This window comes from Archocentrus centrarchus, chromosome 8 (genome assembly GCF_007364275.1).
Source record: "Archocentrus centrarchus isolate MPI-CPG fArcCen1 chromosome 8, fArcCen1, whole genome shotgun sequence".
NCBI classification, from domain to species: Eukaryota; Metazoa; Chordata; class Actinopteri; order Cichliformes; family Cichlidae; genus Archocentrus; species Archocentrus centrarchus.
In genome coordinates, this window is record NC_044353.1 from 27,809,931 (window position 1) to 27,832,907 (window position 22,977).

Genomic DNA, 22,977 nt, shown 5'->3' on the forward strand with positions numbered 1-22,977 from the left:
CCTGATGTCTCGACCTTAATGTCCAAACACTCAGCTGATAGTAGAGTGATGGAAAGTTGAGCCGTACATTGATGTTTCCAGACATCGGCTCAGACTGACATTGAAGACTCAAAACATGACTTTGTAATTACACCATATAGTTCCAGGGCTGTCGCCTCTTTGTCTCAGAGCTTTGACATATCATTTTAAATGTGTTTACGAGTTTTTTCTTGGGCTAATAGGATTTCATGTCAGATCTAAGCAGACTTGACTGACATGTAATTTAAAGGAACAGTTTAACATTTTGGGAACTCTACATAATTTCATGTTTTTTTTTTTTTTTGTTTTGTTTTGTTTTTACTGAATTCTCTTTTAACTTGTGTGATTTATAGTTGCTGGTAGATGGGCATAATGTTTAAAATGAGGTCCAAGACAGTTTAGATAGGAAACAGCCTTCCTATGGATCTAACATTGGCATTGAGGTTGGTTTTTCAGTCATCCATATTCCATATTTTTAGGGGACATAGATGACTGAGAAGCATATATGGGAAGCAAAAAAAAACCAGCCAAAACAAAACCTTTTCTAAAGTGATTCATACAAACTAAGAGACAAAGAGGTGACACCTGGAACTATATGGTGTCATTCATTCATTCTGACCTTTCTAATTATAAGTTTTGCATTGCTTCCAAATTGCTCTTTTATTTTTGTGCTTTATTCCACTTTACTCCACTCACTGTTTTTACATTGTATGGTTAAATACTCTAATTAATTAATGTTAATTTAATTATCTGCTTTGAAGTAAATCCATATTCTCACATTCTAATTATTAATTTTCTACTAGACTGGGCTCATCAGGCCGACATCACCTTCATGCATATTTAAACACTCTGAGATGAGAGTGATTTCAAAGATATCACTGTCAACTGTGTGGGTTGTCAGTGTTGATTTATGAAAAGATCAGAGACATCAAAAATGTACACCACCGCCACCACATAACTCCACTCTCTGAATTTAGATTGTGCCCTGCTCTCTGAATTAATTGGTTCATTAGTGAAGGTGATTAGTAGTGGGGTGCGAGGACAGACTCTGATGTCCTTTTAGATATATACAAAGTAATTCATCTATCAGAGCTGAGAGCTTCTAAACACATCTGTCACGATTCCCTCAAAGGCTGGTCTGAGGGCCTGAGACTTGTTCAGTTATTGTGTGAAAGAGAAGCCTCAGATGTTTGAACTGTGTTCTGTCTTGATTGTTTATATGTTAACAGGACAGTAAGTAGGCAGGGAAATTGCATTTCTAATGTTATATATCAGAAATTTGCAGAGATGGGCAGGAAATGCAGAGAACACTGGGGAAAGCATGGCTGCACCTTAAAGTCATTTATGTTGAATCAAAAACAATCCTTCAGAAACCAATGGCTGTGGGTTCTATCTGTTCTTTGCATGTATGGCCATTAGTAATAGTATGTTTTGTGACATTTTCTCTCACCCTTTGAGAATATAGTAGTTGACATGCTTGTATCAATGATACAAGTGTGTGCTTACCTGTTACCTGCAGATTATATAACTATAGGATACTTACCTTGCTGTCTCCTGTGTTAGTGCTTAACTATACTTACCTGCAGATTATATGCCAATCTATTGAGTTTTTTTTTTTTTTTTAAATGTGTCTTTTTACTTTCACTCAAGTTCATGGACGTCAGTTCAGTGTGACTGCTGTATGAAATAATTAAAGGAGCAAACACGTTCACTTTCCTGGCTCTTGAAAAGGAGTTTGGCTGGCTGTTTAACTATGTTCACGTTCAGGGAGTACAACACAGAACAGTACGGGAAGATTGATTGAAAACAAAACTGGAAATCGGATGGGTGTTATAGCACTTTTCCACTTTCATGTTCGTTAATGTTCTCAAAAACTGAGGTAGAATATACCTTACTTTATTTCCTCTACAAATCAAATGTAAATGTTGTACCTATTTTAAACACACCGCCATTTGTTTTTGGTGTCCTCTCAGTACATCAAGATTTTGTTTACTACACACTGACAAGATGTATTACCAGTGTGCTGCTCTAAAGGAGGGCTCTACTGCATGATCAAGGGCTACTGTTTTGACATTTTAAGAAAAGGGAGCTAATCATTTTAGTACATTTAACTCAAGGTAGGCTACTTCATACCATGCATTTTTACACAGCTTAGTATCAGTCTGTAGTCACTACTTTTGCTTGCAGTCAGTAATTTAGCATTTTTCTGAACTTCACATTTGCTTATTTAGTGCTATTTATATAGATATTGCACTTTGTTCTTTGCAAACATTACTCTTAACTGCTTTTGGTAATTGTTGCACTCTAGCAATCTAGATACCTCTTTCCTATCTGTCTGTGTTGCTTACAGAATTTAAATGTGTTAAAACAATTACGGGGTTATGCAGAAGTTGAGAAAGCATGCGGTCCCCGGAGTTTTACTTCCTCTGTTAGTCAGCCTGTATACCTTCTGCCAGATTTTGAATAAAATGCATGAATTGTAGCCGATTGAAATAAATGAATAATGTCCATTTTGAGGGTTGCTATTAAAAAAACAAAAAAAAAAAAAAAAAAAAAAAAAAAACGTGGGACAAACGGTGCTGCGAATGTGAAAACCTGAATACTACTGCGGTAGGCTGTACAAGCAGCTAGGAGGAGGTTTGTTTTGTCTCTCTTCAGGACGCGTCGGGTCTGCTGAACCCAGAATGCTCCGCGCCGAGTCAAGATGGAAGAACCCAGCAGCTACGTGAGAACAATGTTTTGGCTCTAAATATTAAAAAACGGACAGCTGAGGGTGACGTACGCGAGCCAAAGCAGCAGGGTCATGGTCCTGCACTGGTAAGAGAAATTCATAAATTCCAACTTTGGTTGCGGTGCCCGCGGTTGCTGTGTTTGAAGTCCTCGTACGGGACAGACAACAAAGCGCAGCGCAGCAACGTTACTGCTAGTTAGCTGCTAAGTTAGCTGTCTCGGCTAGTCGGACGAGCATCATTGTTCGCTGGAGTTGTATGGGCCGTTTGTTATGGGTCATGCCCGTGTTGTCCCTTCATCGTTTACAGTCGGTTAAGTGTCCAGGAAACAAAGCCAACAACTTGAAGAAAACCGTCAGTAATAGCACACGATGTAAGAGTCGTTTCTTTCATTTTCAGATTGAAAGCAGCTTTCGTCCTTGATAATTTTTTCCAGCTCACAGATTTTATTTGGCTTGTCTGCGTCTTCTGTGTGGCAATACCTGCCTCTAATTCAGATATTTAAACTCAGCTTTAAAAAAGTACCTAACTAACTTTGGTTAGACGCTTTAGAGGAAGCGATTTTTTTTTCATATTAAAGTTGTTTTTCTGCTCGTGCCCGCATTGTTTTTGCTTTTTCATCAACGTAAATGCGCTTGCGGTTATTGCATGGCGATATTAATTATTGCCTGCTCCTGCATCACAAAGAAGGGCCCCGCAAGAGTGGTTAGCTAAATGGTTAGCTAGGGAGCTAATTTCGTAGAAGACGAACGGTAGTTTTCGTAAATGCCCACATGGAAGTACACCGTTTAAATGCTTTGCGCATCTCAGAAGAAGCCAGAGTTAGCTGGAGTAATAAAGTTTTTTTTCATCGTTTTTAATTTACAAAGTTGGCTTTGTGCTAGCTGGGATGGTTATTGCTGCTAGCGTATCCCAAGAGCTGAAAGCGTTTTGGCATCAGGCAGAAAGCCCTCACAGAGGGGCCGTTCCTGCTGAGGCTTGAGAGATATTTGTAGAACGGAGAGTTTTATTTTTTGCTTTTTTTTTTAATGTTAATGAGAAAAATACCGAATGCAACTAGACATCTTAGCAGCAAACCGAATTTATTTTGATGTAAACAATTATATTTTAACCCCTAATCTTGTTCAAATACGCGCATTTAGCGTCACACCGATGATGTTTACATGCACGCTAATATCTTGGTTGTGTGTTAAATATAAACATCCCATTCTGGTTTCAGAAACTGGAAATACCACCTGGAGTTCTCTGTAATGGAACATGCTTTGTTGGTCTAGGACACAGTGGCTCAGATAATAAACAGGTCCTGTTTTAACGCATTGACCTGAATATGTTCAAAATTTGTGTATTAGCATGTACCCTGAGCTATTCCCCTTATCTGCTGTTGTTTATGCAGCAGCCACGTAATTACACCAACAGCCTTTCTAATACAGCCTGTGTGAGCTCTCATTGGCGGATAAGCTCATTCAAATAGGATGACTGGGTCAGACAGCCCCATCAAACAGATTAACACACAAGTTCAATCCTGTCATCCCTCTTCTCATGTTGTGACTAGAACCGCAGTGACTGTCACCTTTTTTGCCCTGTGAAATATCGAACATACACACAGTAATCAGCAAGAGTTTTGTGCACTGTATCAGCATCTTGTTTCCACTGTAGCCTTTTGTTGACCCACAAATTGTCAGTTTAATCCGACTAAGCGCCTAGTTGTGAGATCAGAGACCGTGACACTGATTCCTGTAGACTAAGCTTAACCGGCTTCATAACTGTTGTCTGTTGACTATTATTTGTCTATTTCCTCGCAGCGAGATTGCTAGTCATAGTGATCCTTTTAAAGTTTATTGTTTATTTTATGTTATTTTCCTCACAGGATCACATTGATTTCCACCACATAGTTTCTCCTAGTTTCCTGCCTGCCTGCCTTCACCATGAGCATCATTCAAGACAAACTAGGAAATGAATTTCTGCGCTGCAACGGGAGTATGGACTCCAGTTTTGGAGCAGGCATGATTATGTTCAGCCATCTCCCCCCCGTCACCAGCTTCACGCGGCTGGCTGCCCACTCTGTAATGCAGGACCTTCCACCCCAAGAAATGATCCTGAAGAAGGAGCGTGACTCACCTGATTGCGCCATGGGCACCCAGGGTGGCAGCCTGGGATGTGCAGGTGTGGGAGACTATGTTCACGCCATGGGTATCAAGCAGGAGAAGCTGTCAGAGCACGATTATCGCCTGCCGCTCTACCCTGGCGGCCTTGTAAAGAGCACAGAGCTGCTGGAGGTGACTGTTGGTAACAACCAGGACTTGCTGGTACAAGACCTCAATATGGGCAGCGTAAGTACCTCTGATGGGATTGCCGACTGTGATGAATTTTTTGTGAGTAAATCACGTGTGTGATTTGTAAAGTTGGATTTCTTTACATAGTCAGGTTATGGCTAAAAAGATTTTAAACAAAAAAACAGTTTGTCTTAACAAAGATAATCAGTTATTTTTCTTTTGGTGAAGCATTTTTTGAGCCTTGGTCAGATGAAACAAGACAACTATTGCCTGGATTATTTTCTGAAATGATTAGTCACCAGAATGAACCAAAACAAAGGTAAAATTCCTCGATGATGATTCACTTTGCTTGTTTTCACAGACTTGTGGTGTAAAAACCATAAATATTGAATTTTACACTGTATAAAACTGAGCAGAAAATTCTTAAATGAATCATTGAATGAAAGTATTTGGTAATTAATTTTCTGTGGACTAATCACTCAATTAGCAATGGCCACGGCCATTTTGTGCTCTTGCAATATCACCAGTCTTGCATGAACTGTTGATATCCAGGGGATCCCCCTCCCCACTTGGCTGAAATTTATTTCTGGTTAGATCCCTGAAGAAGTGGAAAGCTTTCACCTTGGTGTTCCCTCGGATAAGCTGGAGGAGGTGGCTGGGTAGAGGGAGGTCTGGGTTTCTCTGCTTAGGTTGCTGCCCCCACGACCCAGTCCCGAATAAGAAGATGGATGGATGGATAATCACTCAATTAACTACCTCATTGTCTCTGTTCTAATTGAAGCACAGATAATTGTGGTTTTGACGAGTATGAGATCAAGTATCAGCAACAAACACAATTAATAAGCATTTGGTTAGGAATAACATTTTGGGTTGCTGTGTTGTCAAGTGCCTCATAAGCTGAAAAGCCTCCGATGGAGGAGCCTGACGGAAACAAGTTATAGAGCCATAAAATCTGCTGATGGCATGAAATGCAAAGTAGTTTCACTTTCTGGTAAGAAGGATGACATCATCCAGGCTCAGCGTGAATGAGAACATCGTGGCAAGGACCCAGCTGTCTTGTTTGAGTGTGCGTTCACTTCAGATCCCCTTTGTGTTCATTCTGAAACAAATATACACATCTATGTTCTCCTAACAATAGCAAGCCTTCAGAGGTTGTCACTTTTGTATGGTGAAAAACAGACAATTATTGTCTTCATTCAGCTGCATTCATTTAAAATTGATGATTAACATTTTATTGTAACACAACATCAGGAGCTTTTAGAAACCACAGATTTTCTTTTTTCCAGGTAAGGCTGCAACAAAAGACTGTTGTATAATTGTGCTCCAGAATTTTCAGAAGATGGTGAAAAATGTTTCCTTTTTATAAGATTTGGAAAAGTGGCATCTTCTTGTCAGACAACCAGCACACAACTCAAAATTTGTAGTTATTTAAAAGAGGAAAAAGCTGCAATTCTAAACATAATTGAAGGTGGAACCAATAAGTGTTTCAGCTTTTTGGTTATCAAAATATTCGGTTCATTTTAATAAACTAATGCCTCCAATTTGTTGCATCTTTTAAACGCTTCATAGCCTAGACCCCTTTTATTTTGGTTTGACTTCCCCCAGAAAGATTGGGCTGATTTGAGAACAGCAGGTGCACCCAGATTTGTCCCGTCAGTCTCCATATGGCAGTGAGGAATAGTGTGCTTACTGGGAAAGAAATTACAGGGCAGGAGGACAAACAAATAGAAGAAAAGGAATTAATTTTCCTTCTTTGTGAATTCTTGGCAATGAAGTTTACTAAAAAGTTGTCATTTTAAATGTTTAGTTTGCAAAGTGTGCAATTTGGATAGAATAGTAGATGAAAAGCAGTGAGTTAGAGGCTCCTTAACCATAAGGGGGCAATAAATTCTGTGCTGTTACTCTCCTCACTAAAACCGCATCATCAACAACCACAAGAGATTGTCCGAGTGTTTTGTTTTGTTTGCATGAGCAGTAAACATGGATTTGTTTGCATGATGGTTTGAGACTGAAGGCCCTTAATCTTCTTCTTGTCATGGTTTGCTCTCATGGCCCCCTCTCTCTCCCTTTGTCATCCTCACAGCTGCCAAGTCAGTTAGAAAAGGAGCCCACTGGGAGAAAAGGTCGAAGGTCAAATGGTGATGGACAGGAGGGTAAACCAAGAAAGAAGAGAAGTGACGCAAAGGTTTGTCTTTGATTAATAAATTTGTGACTGCAGTCATATTTTATTTAGTCCTCATCAAACTCTTAATCCGCAGTTATCAGAAAGAAGCGTGTGTTAATTTGCTTTTGGCAAAAACAAAAACTGAATGCAGGGATCCATAAAAAGAGGTTTTTGGATACGTGCATGTTATTTTTAAGCACAAAAAAGTTCTTATTTTTCTACTGTTTCTGAGCTTAAATTGTGAAATGATTGAAGGACCATCAGCATAGACTTGCATGTATTTACAAGCATCTGTTTTATTTAAATTTATAGGTAGCTTTAAGTGTAAGTCTGACTTGAGTTTAATGCTGAAAATCACGATGCATTTTGAGTTAGACTATTAATTCCTAAAAAAAATAAAACAGTGCAATATTTTGTAGATGCTGACTGTGATATTTTGGATACATTCAGTAGACACAGAAGATGACTGATTGTGACCCATCCCCCTCTCTCCTTTATTGTTCTATAGCAATCAGTGATGCTGGATACAGATGGAAGTAGCCTGTCTCCAGGATCCAGGCCTCACATGTGTGAACACTGCAATGCATCCTTCAGAAGCTCCTATCACCTACGCAGACATGTCCTCATTCACACAGGTATTGTAGTGTGTAGATTTCACCCCAGTGCTCAGGTTTTCTCCTCTGTGCATTTGCTTGTGGGCTATCTCAGTGGTTAGCACAACAAATATGAGGAAGGAAATGATGTCAATTGGCAGATGCTGCATTGGCCTGTGCATCATTATTGCTTTTCTACTTGTAACAAACATCATCTTCAGATGGTTCTTTGTCCGGTATTTTCTAACAGCTTTGGATTAACCACGTATTTACTTAATTCAATAGAGGTTATCCCAGGCCACGAGCTTCAGTGCTGTCATAACATTCAGGGTGTTTTAGATGCTCTTTGTTTCTGTGAAGGCTGAACACAAGTATAATGTGAGGTGAGGCAGCCCAGGGACCAGCACAGGAGCCGACCTCCTACCTGTACAACCTTTTATCACAACCTTTGGTGGAACTTCTGCCTTTTTTTTCTCTGAACTCAACCTAAACTTCTCAACTATAACTACATTATAGAATTTAATTATAAATGTATTGTTGGCTGCTTACAAGGACACATGATGTTGTTAGGTGCCACTGCTAAATTAAAAATTTCAGCTTTGAAGTCTTTGTATTACATAAAACAGGAATATAAAGCCTCACCCAGGCACTTGCTTAGTTAAGTTGATTTAAATTCTCTGTATATGTACATAGTACAGCTGCTGGTGGTCTGCAACTGCCATAGTTAATTGTTCTTCATTTTCCATCTATCTCAAAGGGAAGTGTAATTTCAGTAGATTAAAAAAAAAATGTTGTATGTTGATCAATTTCTTAAAAAAAAAAAAAAAATCTTGTGCTTACACCTCAAAAGTTTCCTTTTTTTGTTATCTTAGAGGCAGCGGCTTTTCAACTTGTTTCAAAAAAGCAGAACTTGTCTTGGGACTCTATTCAGCTGCTATGATGCTGCTCAACAATCATTAAATCTGAACTGCTGGAGAAATCCATATCAGCAAAGATTCCCTGTTCGTGGTGTCTGCCATTGTGTCACAAATGTAGTTTTAAGTGAAAAAGCCCATTCTGGGCCAAAAAAATATTATTTTGACTCCTTCAGAGCTTATCTGAGAAATGTTTTATTATTTTCTTTCTTTGGTCTTAGCTGTTGCATGATAATTTTAATGTCACAAGAACTGTGGAAAACTGATAAGAGTAGGTCAGGAGCTGGTGTAAATGCATTATTGATCTCTTTAGCAGTGTACCAATCCAGTAAATGGAGAAACAAAAAGAAATCTCATCTATTATAAATTTTTTGCAACGTTTTCCTGGAACGTGCAGCGAGAGAAACTCCAACTTCTGTTGTAAACCCACCCAGACATTCATGTGGAAGATCAGCACTGATGGTGAGAGCTAAATTTCTGGGTGCAGCAGGAGCAGTTTTCTGCTGAAGTGTGCAAACTTGAAGGTGGACCGTTAGGTGAGGAGCACGCTTGTCCTTTTTTCGTCATTCACAGGATTGTCCTTCATGAATTAATCTACAGACATGAGGCTGACAATGCAGAGTTCTACTGTAACACCCTGAGGTGTACATTACCATCTATCCATTTGTCTGTTTTCTGCCATTTATCTTTGTCCGGACCATGTGGAAGCAGTCCAAGCAGAAGCAGTCATTCACTGGAAATGTCCTGGACTGTGCGTGCCAACACACAGCGCAGAATTTTTTTTTGGCCACTCAAATAGTCTCTGGTCAACCAAATTTCCTCCCAGTGACCGTTTTTTCAAAATGAAAATGAAATTCACATTCAGTGTTTTGACTTAATGGAGGAGATCCAGCACAGATCACAGAGGCACAAGTACAAGGAGTCAGAGCAGGGCACTTTCTAACAGTGGAAGGTGTTCTGAAAGTCGCACAGGAAGAGGATTTTTAAGTTGATATTGGCCAGATTTAAATGGAGACTGGTTTTGATTTTTATGTGCTGGTTTAGGCTTCATTTAAGAAAACTTTTTTATAGCAAAAAAAAAGAGGTAAGTTTTTCATTCACTCCTCTTTAAAGTTATGGACTGTATTCTGAGAGGTAACACTGAGAGAATAAAAGATGTTAAGAACCCCTGAAGCCCACTGCAATCTGCTGCAGTAGCAGTGACACACCCACACATACATGCATTTGGAGTTGCATGAGCCAAGTATTTGTTTAACCTGCCAAAGTTGAATCAACACCATCATGACATGCAGATGGCTTGTAAATATTGCCCTGAATTACATGAAGCTGAATAGTGATGTGTGTTGTTCTGCAAGTATCCTGCTTTACAGAACTGTATCACATATGAGTTATAATATTACAATGATTATGTGATCTTATTTCAGGTGAAAGACCCTTCAGATGCAGTCAGTGTAACATGAGTTTCATTCAGAAGTACCTTCTGCAGCGACACGAGAAAATCCACAGTGGTGAGTAATTAATTACAACTATTCGTATGACCCAGGGGCTTCATGCAGACTAAGTCATTATGTGTTTTCCACCACAATAAATGGTGACTAACCTTTAGAGGTGTTGTTTTTGTGTAACAGGAGAGAAGCCATTCAGCTGTGACCAGTGTAACATGCGATTTATTCAGAAATACCACATGGAAAGACACAAAAGGACACACAGTGGAGAAAAGCCGTACAGATGTGAGACCTGCCAACAGGTTTGTGAACCTATTAAAGCTTCCTCTTTTCTGGTCATGTGAAGGGATTATTTGTACTGTCTGTTCATTATTTTAAAAATAACTTCAGTTATTTTAAATGCCACTTGTGTCTTTTTTGCCCTTCAGTATTTTTCTAGGACAGACCGCCTGCTTAAGCACAAGCGAACCTGTGGAGAAGCCATAAAGAAGGGGCTGGATCCTGGGATGATGGACTTGGGTTGTGTAGACATGGGAAATGGCAGCTATGGAATCACTCAGGGAAATGCTGGGAGTGGCGGTAGGAAGAGGGGAAGGTCTAAAAATTCTGGAGAGGGAGGGGAGCGCAAGAAGAAGAAGGGAGATGGAGGAGGGTTGAGGGTACCTCACGTGCATGGTGCTGTATCTGGAGGCTACACTATCCATGAATACGCAGTGGAGAATCAAACGGTTTCTTCCTCTACCGAGCCAGACCCCAGCATGCAGCAAGGCAACAGCGGCCAAGCTCCAAAGATGGCATTCAAGAAAGCCAATCGTAAGAACCTGAATAAAGCAAGTCTGGAGCAGGTCAAAGCAGGCACATTGGAGCAGGGTGGGGGTATAGATGGCCTTGAGCTCCTGCAGGGTAATGGGGCTAAACTCGGACCCGCCAGCAGCAATTACGATGATGCCATGCAGTTTCTGAAGAAGCGACGCTACCTTCAAGCAGCAAACAATGCAAATGCGTCCGGGCCCGCTGTGGCCGGAGGATCCAACACTGAGTATGATGTGAGTGTTCACTTGTCTTCCCAGCCTTCTGTCATTCACAGCGGCATTTCCAGTGTGATGGACAACGATGCTTCTCTGAGTTTCGACAAGTCAGGAATCCCCGATGAGGTGCTGCAAAGTCTCCTGGACCACTACGCTCAGAAACCTGATAGCTCGCACCATGTTCACTTTGACATCAGTGACCAACATGTGTCACTGAACCCCACCACATCTGATGGTCCTGACATCAGTCATAGCACCAACACCCCCAGCCCGTCAGGAGACAAGACTGTGATGATGCACGAATACTCCCGCTTCCTGCTGCAAGCTTTGGAGCGCACCAGCCACAATGCCAGCTTCCCACTGGGACCTGGCCCTCCTGCCTCAGGACCCTTCACTGGTTCCCACCCAGGAAATCCCATCTATGCTGACAAGAACATCTACACTACGTCCCCACTGGATTGTGGGTTTGGCCAGTCGCTGCCTTCGCTGCCCTCCTCTGTGCCAAAGTCTCACTTTGCAATGTTGACGGGCTCCTCACCACAGCACAGCTTCCACCTGAGCAGCCTGGAGGCTTCCGCACACCAGCAGCTCACCCCTTCTCAGGAGCTCACTGAACAGATGGAGAAGCAGCACTCCTCCACTCCTCCTTCATCCTACCAGATCAGCCCATCTGACCTGAGCAGCCAGAAGGACCACCCGCCTGTCAAAAACGGTACAGCGGCAGCCTACCCTCTGGCCTCCTCACAGGATCTGGCCTCTCTGGACTCCTCTAAGCCTTCCTACCAGATTGAAAACTTTGCCCAGGCCTTTGGCTCCCAGTTCAAGTCAGACGGCCGAGGCTTATCTTACGGCACTGACTCTGGTGGGGAAGTGGATCACAGGATACGGACACCTGTGTCTGAATTCTCAGGGTATAGTAGTTTGTTATCTGATGTCAATGAGCCAGTAAGTACAGGTTCCAAAACTCCAACAAGCCAAAGCTACAGATGAGAGCCTGAGAAGGAGTGAACGCTCTGTCGCTAAAGTTGATGTCCTTATTTTAATTTTTCAGTGCTCCTATTTTATTATTATTGTTATTTTTTTAAGTGACATCTATATTTTAATTATACTGACGCTTTCTTTGTGCCCACTCCTCTTCCTGCAATAAGCCTGGAAGGCTTCCTGCAAATGCAATTTTTAAGTATCTGTTATTTTAAGTTAAATATGTATTTTACTGTTTATTCTGGTCACATTAGTGACATTAGGTTTGGTCATTAATTATGAACTTTTTGAGTAAGTGTAGAGTAAGAGCCAGAATATTTCTTTTTCATTGAGCTGAAGTGTTTGAGCAATCAACTTTACAAGTTCAGAAATAACCACGATGGCAGGGATTAGCCCAGAATAAAACTAGCAAAAAACCACAAAAAAAAACAACAAAACAAACCCAAGTCTTTGTCTGTTACAAGGTTAAAGTATTACTCAGGAAAAAGTGAGAAAGGAGAGGCTTACGAGGTGCAGTGAGTACTCTTTTCAGAAGTGTAAGTTTGCAATTTCAAAGATGATTTTTCTTATGTTTTATTACTTGTTGAATGAGTGTGACATAAACTGACTGCTGCCAGCTCACTTGAACACTGAGAACACTTTCTACTTGGCTATATAGAGATTACGGTACTTTAATGTCAATGTGAAACTCATGTTTGCTTCAATAAGGGCCATATATAAATACATAAATCTATCTATCTATATATATATATTTATAAAAATATATATTATGTAAAATAACAGTTTAATCATTCTGGGCATCTGCCAGTCCAAATTGAGGAAGAAACGGGGCTGGTTCAGGGGACAAATGTTGTCCTCGGTATATTTTTAGAGAACAAAAAATGATGTTGGGGCTTTTCTTTGGCCAACAGAGGTAGCTGTTGGACAGCGATAGAACGGCCTTCCCCTTTGCCTCTTCTGTTCTTCCTCTTATTTCAATTAGCACTTTGAGCCAATTTCTTACATTGAGTCAAGTACCACGTCAGATCAAGGAAGCTCAAACATCAGACGTGTTGCTCTTTGGGCATATGCAGACGGGTTTGTGGGGCTGAGCATATGGGAGGAGGGGAGGGTTGATCTGTGAAAACTGGGATTTGGTCTTTCTCCTCCTGTCTTTGGGGGGAGGGGTTAGTTTGGGAGGCTTTTTGAGAAATGGTAATATTAAATTGGAATAATGTAAATGTAAATCAAACCCCTAGTTTTAGTTTGACTTGTTACCCCAACTTTATCAGCTTTGCTTTCATATTGACTTTAATGACAAAACGTGTTAGTGATCAAATATTTCTTCAGCTCAGAAACATGTATACATACGGAGAAATTTGTATACATTTAGAGCTTTTGCTTGTGCTGGCAGTACCAAGCCTTTGTGTCCCATTAGAAATTGGGTGCCTATTCCTTAGAAGTACAGGTACAAGATGATGTCTTGTAAATGTTTAATGTAATTTTCTTGCTGGTTTGAAAATGTACTTTTATGTAAAGACAGCAATATAATAATAATTGTGCTGTCTTCCATAGAAACAGCTGGCCCTGAGTGCTGGAAGTGATATCACTTTGCTGAATGAGTCGCTGAACCCCTTTGTGCCCTAACGGCCTGTTTTAAGCAATCATCAAACATGGCAGAGTGAATGCAATGCTGTAATATTTGAAATATGTTGCCATGTTGAGGCAAGGATTTGCCTCGCGTATACCTCATATCACAGTAATCCAGGGACAAAAGGAGTGAAGGTTTAAAGTATGTAGCAGAAATGCTGTTGTGTGTGTAAAAACTTCATGTTTCTGTGCGACTGTTTTAAAACGTTTGTGTACGTGACATTTATGCGGCCCGTTAGGACACTGTTGCAAAAGGGTTTCTGTAAATGTCTCCTGCCAACCAGTGTTCAGTATCTTCAGTTCAACCTCCTCTCTCCCTCAGATCTTATTTTTGCCATATTGTTTCGGTATTCTTGTTTACAAAAAAAACGTATGAAACACTACACCTTACTTAATTGTGACCCCCATGTATAAAATCTCTTTTACTACCCTTTTTTTTTTTTGTTTTTTTTTTTTTTAAATCACAGCCAGATTTTGCAGCTGATATCTCCTATTTTTATGTTCTTTCAGGTTCATGTGACATATTTCACGAGGCTAATTGTCCAACGACTTAAGAACTGATGATAGAAAGGAGAAAACAATAAAAACCGTTACCAAGAAAACTGCTCTGCCTCAAAGTTCTTATCTCACCCATATTACACTTCCACTTAAAGCACATTGCTGTAGAGTAGTACTTGAGAAGCTTACTAAAGCTATACCTGTATTTATATTTACCCCTTGATGGTGTTGTTCTGAAAGTGAGCTTCAATACATAGCTAATCCTGTGTGTGTGTGTGTGTGTGTGTGTATATATAGGGTGTGTTCCAGTAGTCCATTTTGCTTAGGAAGGTTCCTGAGAGAAGTAACCCAGAAGTGTGTGGCGACCATAACAAGAGCTGCTCCAATTCTTTAAACATTAAGGAAAGGAGCTTTAATGCTTCCTTTATTGTGTCCTTTAGCACAGGATATACTAGGACCATCCTTTAGGGAGGGAGAGGAGAAAATGCCGTTGACATCCATAATTAGTGAAAACATCTGAAAAAGTGGCACAAATGTAAATGTTAATTGTAACTGCATTTTTCTTTTTATGCCATAACCTACTGATTGAGTTTTTAACAAACGCCTGTTAAATGCACAAACAAACTTGAGTTGTTTTCTTAGAGATTTATATAAGTTCTCTATTTACGGTTCTGTATAATTAGTGATGTCCTTTGCTGTATTGCAGCCTTTAGGATCAATTTTTACTTCAGCAGCGAGAAGCAATGGATGGAGGGAATTTTACTGCAGTCACAGAAATCCTAAAGAGGGAGGAGGAAATGAGTTCCACTCGATCACAGCTTTTTTTTAAGAAAAATCCTACGCTGAGTACCTCTAAACACTCAGCATGAGGACTGAGTGAAGAGTTTTAGGACAGAGTTTTGACACTGCGTTCACAACTTTGAGCCCTCCATGCAAAGTGCGGATACTCACTCATTCTGATAACATCTCCCCCTCCAAAAAGTAAGCACTGCTTGTAGCAACCATCACAACCACAACAGGCACAAGACATGATGGGTTTTTTTGGCGTTAGATTTCGTGCAATTTAAAGTAAATTGTGTGCCACAAACTTCACATTTCTAAGACTCGGTGTGGGTTCAGAGATGCTCTTTTGCATACCTTGGCTGTAACTAGTGTTGCTGTTGGCTTCCTGTCAGCTTGAAGCAGTCGGGCCATTCTCCTCTGACCTCAGACATCAACAAGGCATTTTCTCCCAGGAAACAGCTGCTCACTGGATATTTTCTCTTTTTCAAACCATTCTCCGTAAGTCCAGAAATGGCTGTGCAGGAAAATCCCAGCAGCTCAGCAGTTTGTGAAATATTCGCACCAGCTTATCTGGCACCAACAACCCTGCCACTCTTAAAGTCACTTTAATCACCTTTCTTCTCCTTTCTGATGCTTTGTTTGAACTTATGTAAGTCGTTTTGACCTTGTCTACATGCCTAAATCCACTGAGTTGCTTCCATGGCTGATTACACATTTGTGGTAACAAGGAGCTGAACAGGTATAACTAACAAAGCTGGTGAGCATATATGACACAAAATAAGGAAGAACGTGATAAGTCCCAGTTAAACAAATATAAATCTATTCTTCGGGTCATCATTCGGTAATCGTTTTACTGCTGCATTTTTCCAAATCAACATGATGGGGCTTTCCGGTGTGTGGTAACTTATATGCTATATCCAACTGAATGTCATTAAATTAACTATCCCACCCAAAAACATTTTTTCACAGCTGCTGCTGCTTCTTTTTTTTTTTTATACCACAAACAATCAAACTACAGTGCAGGAAATAATTAATTTGATCCCCTGTTGATGATCCAATTTATAACTTTGATGTAATGTGTTTTTTTTTCTTCAATCATACCTCGCTGTATAAATACCTAGATTGGGTTACTGAGATGCTCAAATGATACTATATTCATGATTGCCTGCTTTTGTGGCAGTAAACAGATTCCAGGGGCTGGCTCCGCTGGGTATAACTTTGCCCCAGACAACGTGATACTTGTCATTTCCCTCTGAATACCTGTGTGGGGAATTAAACCGCTTCCTTGTACTGAAAGGTGAACTAGACTGTGTTCCTGTAACCACAAATAAAACATGACCGCTGGATGCTAGAACTTTGTGAGTCACTATTGATACTGAATTGTACACATTGCTGAATGAAAGACATAAATATTGAAGCAAAAAAGGTTTGGCCAGAAGTGATGAAATTTTATTAGCAAGGAAATTGTGCTGTTTGGATAAACAAGTACCCTACAGCGTCTTCCCTGAGATGAATGTCAGTGTTTCATTTGGCTGAACACACAACAACAGATGCTGAGTTAACCCTGTGGGAGGGGTGCCAAACAGCCTGTGACCTCTGTACTCCTGCTTTCAGAGGATGCAGGTTTATTGGCAGGGTGAATGTGAGAGTGACGTGCATGATGTTCTTATCTGTAGAGCTGAGAAATGGCCGCCTATTGGGTTGTGTACTTAGTGAGATAGCGTATGAGGAATTAGAGCAATAAAGAGAGGGAGTGAGTTTTAAAGAGTTACTGTAGCAGCCAGGCCCTCTGTTTCATGTCCAGCATCACACGAAACACACACTCACTGTACAGGTTTGCAATTTATTTTGTGAAGGACAAACAGGCTGGATGTTTTTATGGTCTGATGCAGTTTTCTTTGTACACTTGTATATCCACTTTTTCTATAAGTGGTGAAAGTGCTGCATCAACATCTTTGGGTTTCAGTAAGGACGCGTCCACAGATCAGCAAATGTCCACAGATTGTTTCTTGTGAGGCTGATGTTTGTAAACTAGAGAAACTCAAAATGTGGGACAGGCTGAGGAGGGATTTGGAAAAAAAAAAAAATACAATCCCACATAAAGAGGAACAACTGGTCAACCTTTGAAGAAGATGGATAAACTTCCTTTTGGGGGGGTTACGTCATGGTGCTGGCCGTGTCCTGCTTTTTGACAGCAGCACTCTTTTTTTCATTGAAACACATGGAACTGCTTTTAGATTGGGCTCCTACACTGTTAAACTCGAGTTAAAAAAAAAAAAAAAGATTCTTTAATGAATGGATATGAAGTGCAGCATATCTCACAAATTCATGTCCCCATCTGACTCTTTAAATGTTGACATGCTAACACTAAACTAAGAGGGCGCACACGGTAAACATCAGCATGTTAGCGCTGATATTATGAGCACGTTGATATGTTGACATTAACACACACGAAGAACCACTTAAGTACACTTCTGCAGTAAAGTTTACTTGACTTTCATGTTGTACTACCATAAATGTCTACTCCTATACATTTAAAGGTCAAATAATATTGAAATCTATATTGTATGTATGCAGTAAATAGCCAGTTTACTATGTAAATGATCTGATTGCTTCTTCAGCCTTTGTGCTTCAGTAAAGTCTCAGTTTTGATCATTTGCATCAGACATAATATAGAAATGAAACCTGATTAATGCACACACACAATTAAAGGCTGACAATTTCTTCCTTTCGGGGAACACCAGAGGAAATCGCCGACCAGAAAATGGAAGAAAAAAAGCCCTTGTGCAGTATAAAGAGCGGTACAACTCTTCCCAGAACCCAACCCTGAAATAAGATACATTTGTGTCACTTCTGAAAGGCTGCTCATGGCTGCCAGGTTGAAAATTAACACAAGGTACTGGAAAATGTTGCAATGCCTGTGATTATTTGCATGAGATAAGATTGAGGCCGTCGAGACGAACGTGTTCGAGCACTGCTGGATATTTGTTACAGCGCTCATTGGGGAGTGTTCGAGAGCAGAGCCATATGAGCCGCGCAGTGGCAACATGAAGGATGGGAAGTGGGAGAATGTGACTTGACCTGAAAAATGTTTTAGTTTCAGTGAGAAATATTAACCACATCAGCATCAGATAAAAGCAACTTCTGAGTTTAACAATTTCACGTATCGAGGCTGCAGAACAAAACTGCTGCCTCAACAAAGGGTTATAACCGTTTGAATATGTTCATATAAACTGCTGATATGAACATTAGCAGTGCTACGCACTCACTAGTCTAATAACTGAAATGAGAGCATCCATCAGCCACTCTTCACAGCTACAGTAAAAAATAAACTGCTCCTTCTGTGAAACTTAAGAGTGAAACTTAAGGAATCTTTTTAAACTTTACAGTTGATCTCTTGTGTGTGTCTTTCACAATTACCTAAGTGTAAAATCACTTTACTGGTATAATAAACCAATGACAATGCACTCTCTTGCCTCACTTCCAGAAGAGAAGATTAAAAAATGGCAATAAACCAACAATGATCACTTTTATCACGCCCGTAAATACAGTTATCATCGTGACCTTGAGGTCGTGAGGTGTGAAAACCACCGGTAGCTATGAACGACAAAGGTCAGGCTGTTCCAGCCCTCTGTGTAAATGTTAAACTGGGATTTTTGTAGCTATTTTTAGCCATTAAAAGTTAGCAGAGTTTTGGAGTTTCTGTGACAGAACTATGGAAACATGGTTTTGGAAAAGGAGAACATTTACTGATAAATCTGAATTTACAGGCTCCCTGGAAAGTGCTTTCACTCAATTGAGCATTTTATTAGAGACATGTCAACTGGCTAATTATGTTGCTTCTGGCACAGAGGCCTTTAGAGGGTCAATTAGCCACTAAAAATATTCTGAAGAACCTACTAAACAGGGTTTGTTGATCAAGACTCTTAATTAGTTGATATTTGAATTACACATCTGTGGAAATCAGAACGATATGACTGTGTTATTTGTAGTCATTACATGAACCACCCCTGTTAAGGATTGCACATGATTAAATGTATCCACAGTCACAGAAATCACTGCTCAATTAAACAGATATTTACTGTATATTCAAAAAGAATCATGGTTACAGTGACCTGTTCTTTCTCGTATTTAAGAAGTCAGTCATTTTATCAGCAGAAGACAACAGGAATCTATGTTTCAATCTGGATGACTGTTCTTTTCTCATCATTTTTGATTGCAACATTGTTTCCAGACATACATTGCTGAGCTTTATGATGGCACTGAGAGCTCAGTACGCTGCATCTTGTTTGTTTTTATGTTTTCTGGCTGTTTCTTTTCTTTTTTTCTTTTTTTTTTTGGTAAATGCATGTGGAAGTGGTGAAGTTGTTTACTCGTATATTTTTTTCTGTCTCCATCTCTACCTCATTCTCTGGGATATCCAGAGAGTCTCAGCCCTTTCATTTAAAAGCTATCCTACACTGCTCCCTGGGCCTAGACTCTAGGGGATCCTGCCTTGTCTCCTGCCTTTGTTTGACTCCATAAAGATACTTCTCCTCTCTTAATCAGTAAGCACTATAATACACTTCCAAATGATCTCTCCATGCCAAACATTTTCTTTGCTTCAAATGAGTTGTTTTCAATGTAGAGCTGAAAAAAAAAGGAAATAGTAATAAAAGTTTGTAATTTAGCGAAGTAAACTTTTTAGGCCTTTAACTTCAAGAAAATTAACAAAGGTCTGGCCAAAATTCCTTGTTTTGTTTACTAGCTTCATTGGATTTTTTCAGTGGTTATGTAACAACTGCAAATATAATAGAACGCTGTACAGCCATCTCTTCTTTTCATATCCTGACAGGATCAATTTGGCCTGAATGGTCGAACCCATTTTGAAGTGCATAACAGCATGAAGGAAAGAGTTTGTTTTCATCCAAATGAGTCTGTACCCTTGTGTTCTAATTCTTGGACAATGGGGCTTTTTAAAGAAAAGCTAAAAATATCAAAAGAAATAAACAACAACAACACATCAAGAACCAACACTGCCCACAAAGCAGAATGCTGAACACACCTCACATTCAGATTTATCCTGTACATCCCGTCACACCGTCTCATGCGCTAGTTTCAAATTACTTGTTTGCCAGTGAGATCACAGAACTCCCATTCTTTTCAAAGTCAACATGACCCGATCCCCGATCCCGGTCCAGTGCTTGATGAGGCCGCGGAGGCCAGAGTCTGATCCAAACCGGCTGAAGTAAATGTGAGGCAGAGCTTCTCAATGAGAGGACAAAGACATTAGAGGAGTATCACATTAGAAAAGGAACTGTACCAAAGCATTTGGGGAAAATTTGTATACATTTAAAATACCTCATGAAATCCATTTGTGAGGTGAATGTTTGCAGCTGAAGTACCTTTGGCTTTCACATACTGTCATTCTTATTAGGAGATAAGGCTTGCTCTTTTTATGGAAGCATTCAGTGAGGCTGTGAAGAGACAGCTTAATATTTGCATTGTGGGTGGGTCATTGAGTCACATTGATTGCCAGAACAATTTATAACTGGATGATAAAATAAGTTAGATATAAGTGGAATTTCTTTGGTGTGTATTATTGTTATCTTGCATGTGTTGAGTACAGGTTTCAGTGAGTACACGGTGACTTCATTCCTTCTGTTTCATGGCTCTGGTAATGTTGGTCCATCAGCCCACCATGAAATATCTCCAAACTACTGGATGGACATTTTGCACCATCGTGTCAAGGATGAATGACTTTAGAGGGCTGAGTTTTCCACCAGTTCCATCCTGAAGTTCACACAGTATTTGTGCACTTTGTGTTATATATTTGCAGAACTATTGGAAGGACTAATATACTGTCACAAATATTCACTATGGGGCTGTTTTGGTGCCAGAAAAAGGCAGTTCTTTTGCTTTCAGAACTTTCTTAGCTCTTTGTGGCATGAATTCAACAAAGTGCTGAAAACCTTCCTAAGAGATTTTGGTTCATATTGACATGATAGCATCATAACGGTTGCTGCTGATTTGTTGGTGACACATCCAAGACTGATGACTGTAGAGGCCATTTGAATACAGTGAACTCATTGTCATGTTCAAGAAACTAATTTGAGATAATTTGAACTTCCTGTTGGAAGCAGCCATCAGAAGATGATACACCATGGCCATAAAATGATGGCAACAATACTCAGGTAGGCTGTGGCATTTAAACAATGTTCAGTTGGTACTAAGGGGCCCAAAGTGTGCCAAGAAAATATTCCTCACATCATTTTACCACTGCTACTAGCCTCAGCTGTTGATGCGAGGCACGATGGGTCTATGCCTTCATGTTGTTTATGCCAGTAATAATTATTTGATCCCCTGCTGAATTTGTAAGTTTGCTCACTTACAAAAAAAAAAAAGAAGAAGAAGAACAGTTTCTAGTTGTTAGGGTAGTTTCTTTTTAATGGTGAGAGACAGAATATCAACCAAAAATCCAGAAAAAACACCTTACATGAAAGTTAAAATTGATCTTCCTGTCATTGAGTGAAATAAGTATTTGATCCCCAAGCAAAACATGACTGGGTACTTGGTGGAGAAACCCTTGTTGGCAAGCACAGGAGGAAGACATTTTTTGTAGTTGGTCACCAGATTTCCAAACATCTCAGGAGGGATTTCTCATGACCATCTTCACCCCATAAAGCAAGAGCTTACATGGAGCTCCAGACTGAGGGCGATTGATGTCAAGTTATACTTCTTCCATTTCCAGATAATCACACCTTTCCAGCCTTGTGCAGGCCCACAGTCTTGTCTTGACTTGACTATTGTATCGCTCTTTATGCTAGTGTAAATCAGGCCTCCCTTTCACGCCTTCAATTGGTCCAAAATGCCACTGCTCACCTTCTTACCAGAACTCGCAGGACAGAGCATATCTCCCCTATTCTGGCTTCCTGTGCATTTTAGGATTGATTTTAATATTTTATTGTATGTTTTTAAATCCCTTAAAGGATTGGCCCCATCATTTCTTGCTGATCTCTTAACACCTCATGTTCCCTCAAGATCGGTGAGATCTGCTGACCAGCTCACTCCTCTGTGTTTGAAAAACTAGACTTAAGAACAGCGGGGAACGAGCTTTCTCAGCCACGGCCCCTAAACTATGGGATAACCACCTTGCACATTTTAAAAGTACGCCTTAAAACTCACTTTTATTCTTTGGCTTTCAACCCGGAGTGAGAGCTAAAGTATTTAGGCTGTTGTACTATCGTTCATATTTTAGTGATTTCTTGGATATAGTTATTGGTGTATGCATGTCTCTGTGTGTATGGTGTATTTTTTATTTTATTGGGTTACCCTTTGTTTTATGTCCTACACTTTGGTCAGCTTTGTTGTTTTAAATGTGCTTCATAATCATAAATAAATCTGGATTACCCCTGACATCCTTTGACAGCCCTTTGGTCTTTCCCATGGAGGTGAAGAGGTTAGAATGGAAGAAACTGATTCTGTGGGCAGGTGTGTTTTATACACATAACAAGTTGAGATCAGGAATATCTGTAATTGACTGATTGTAATTTGTGTGGCACACAGCCAATTTGTGGGAGGCAGAATTCTGTCTGGTTTGTAAAATACTCAAATACCTGTTTCACTCAATGACACACAAATCAGTTTATGACTTTTATGTGTTTTTCCTGGACTTTTGGTTGATATTCTTTCCATTAAAATGAAACTGCCATAAAAATTTGAGACTGTTCATTTCTTTGTGAGCAAAATTACAAATTCAGCAGGGCATCAAACAATTATTTCCCCCACTGTCACCTTTCGTTCACATTCTTAAACGTCAGCAGATCCTTCTAACATGCCTTGCCATGGTTAAATGAACTGAGTAGCTACCATGTGATTGGCTGATTAGATATTTGTGTTAACAAGCAAATGAACAGGTGTATCTAACAAAGTGGCCGGAGAGT

At 40.0% G+C, this 22,977-nt stretch overlaps 1 protein-coding gene across 1 annotated transcript; it reads left to right on the top strand.

Annotated features, from left to right (window-relative positions):
- Positions 1 to 2,706: 2,706 nt before the first annotated feature.
- znf281a (zinc finger protein 281a) lies at positions 2,707 to 14,355 on the top strand. The gene is made up of 7 exons (XM_030736473.1): positions 2,707 to 2,835; positions 4,615 to 5,077; positions 7,104 to 7,205; positions 7,693 to 7,819; positions 10,116 to 10,199; positions 10,320 to 10,438; positions 10,565 to 14,355. The coding sequence occupies exons 2-7, from the start codon at positions 4,673 to 4,675 to the stop codon at positions 12,152 to 12,154; spliced, it is 2,427 nt and encodes an 808-aa protein (XP_030592333.1). The 5' UTR covers positions 2,707 to 2,835; positions 4,615 to 4,672; the 3' UTR covers positions 12,155 to 14,355.
- The last annotated feature ends 8,622 nt before the right edge of the window (positions 14,356 to 22,977 follow it).

What these genes read in the sequence shown, in the direction of transcription:
- znf281a (XM_030736473.1), top strand. Translation starts at nt 4,673, where the DNA reads ATGAGCATCATTCAAGACAAACTAGGAAATGAATTTCTGCGCTGCAAC. An exon ending in AAGACCTCAATATGGGCAGC is followed by an intron (nt 5,078 to 7,103) that starts GTAAGTACCTCT and finishes TCATCCTCACAG; the next exon opens with CTGCCAAGTCAGTTAGAAAA. An exon ending in ACATGTCCTCATTCACACAG is followed by an intron (nt 7,820 to 10,115) that starts GTATTGTAGTGT and finishes ATCTTATTTCAG; the next exon opens with GTGAAAGACCCTTCAGATGC.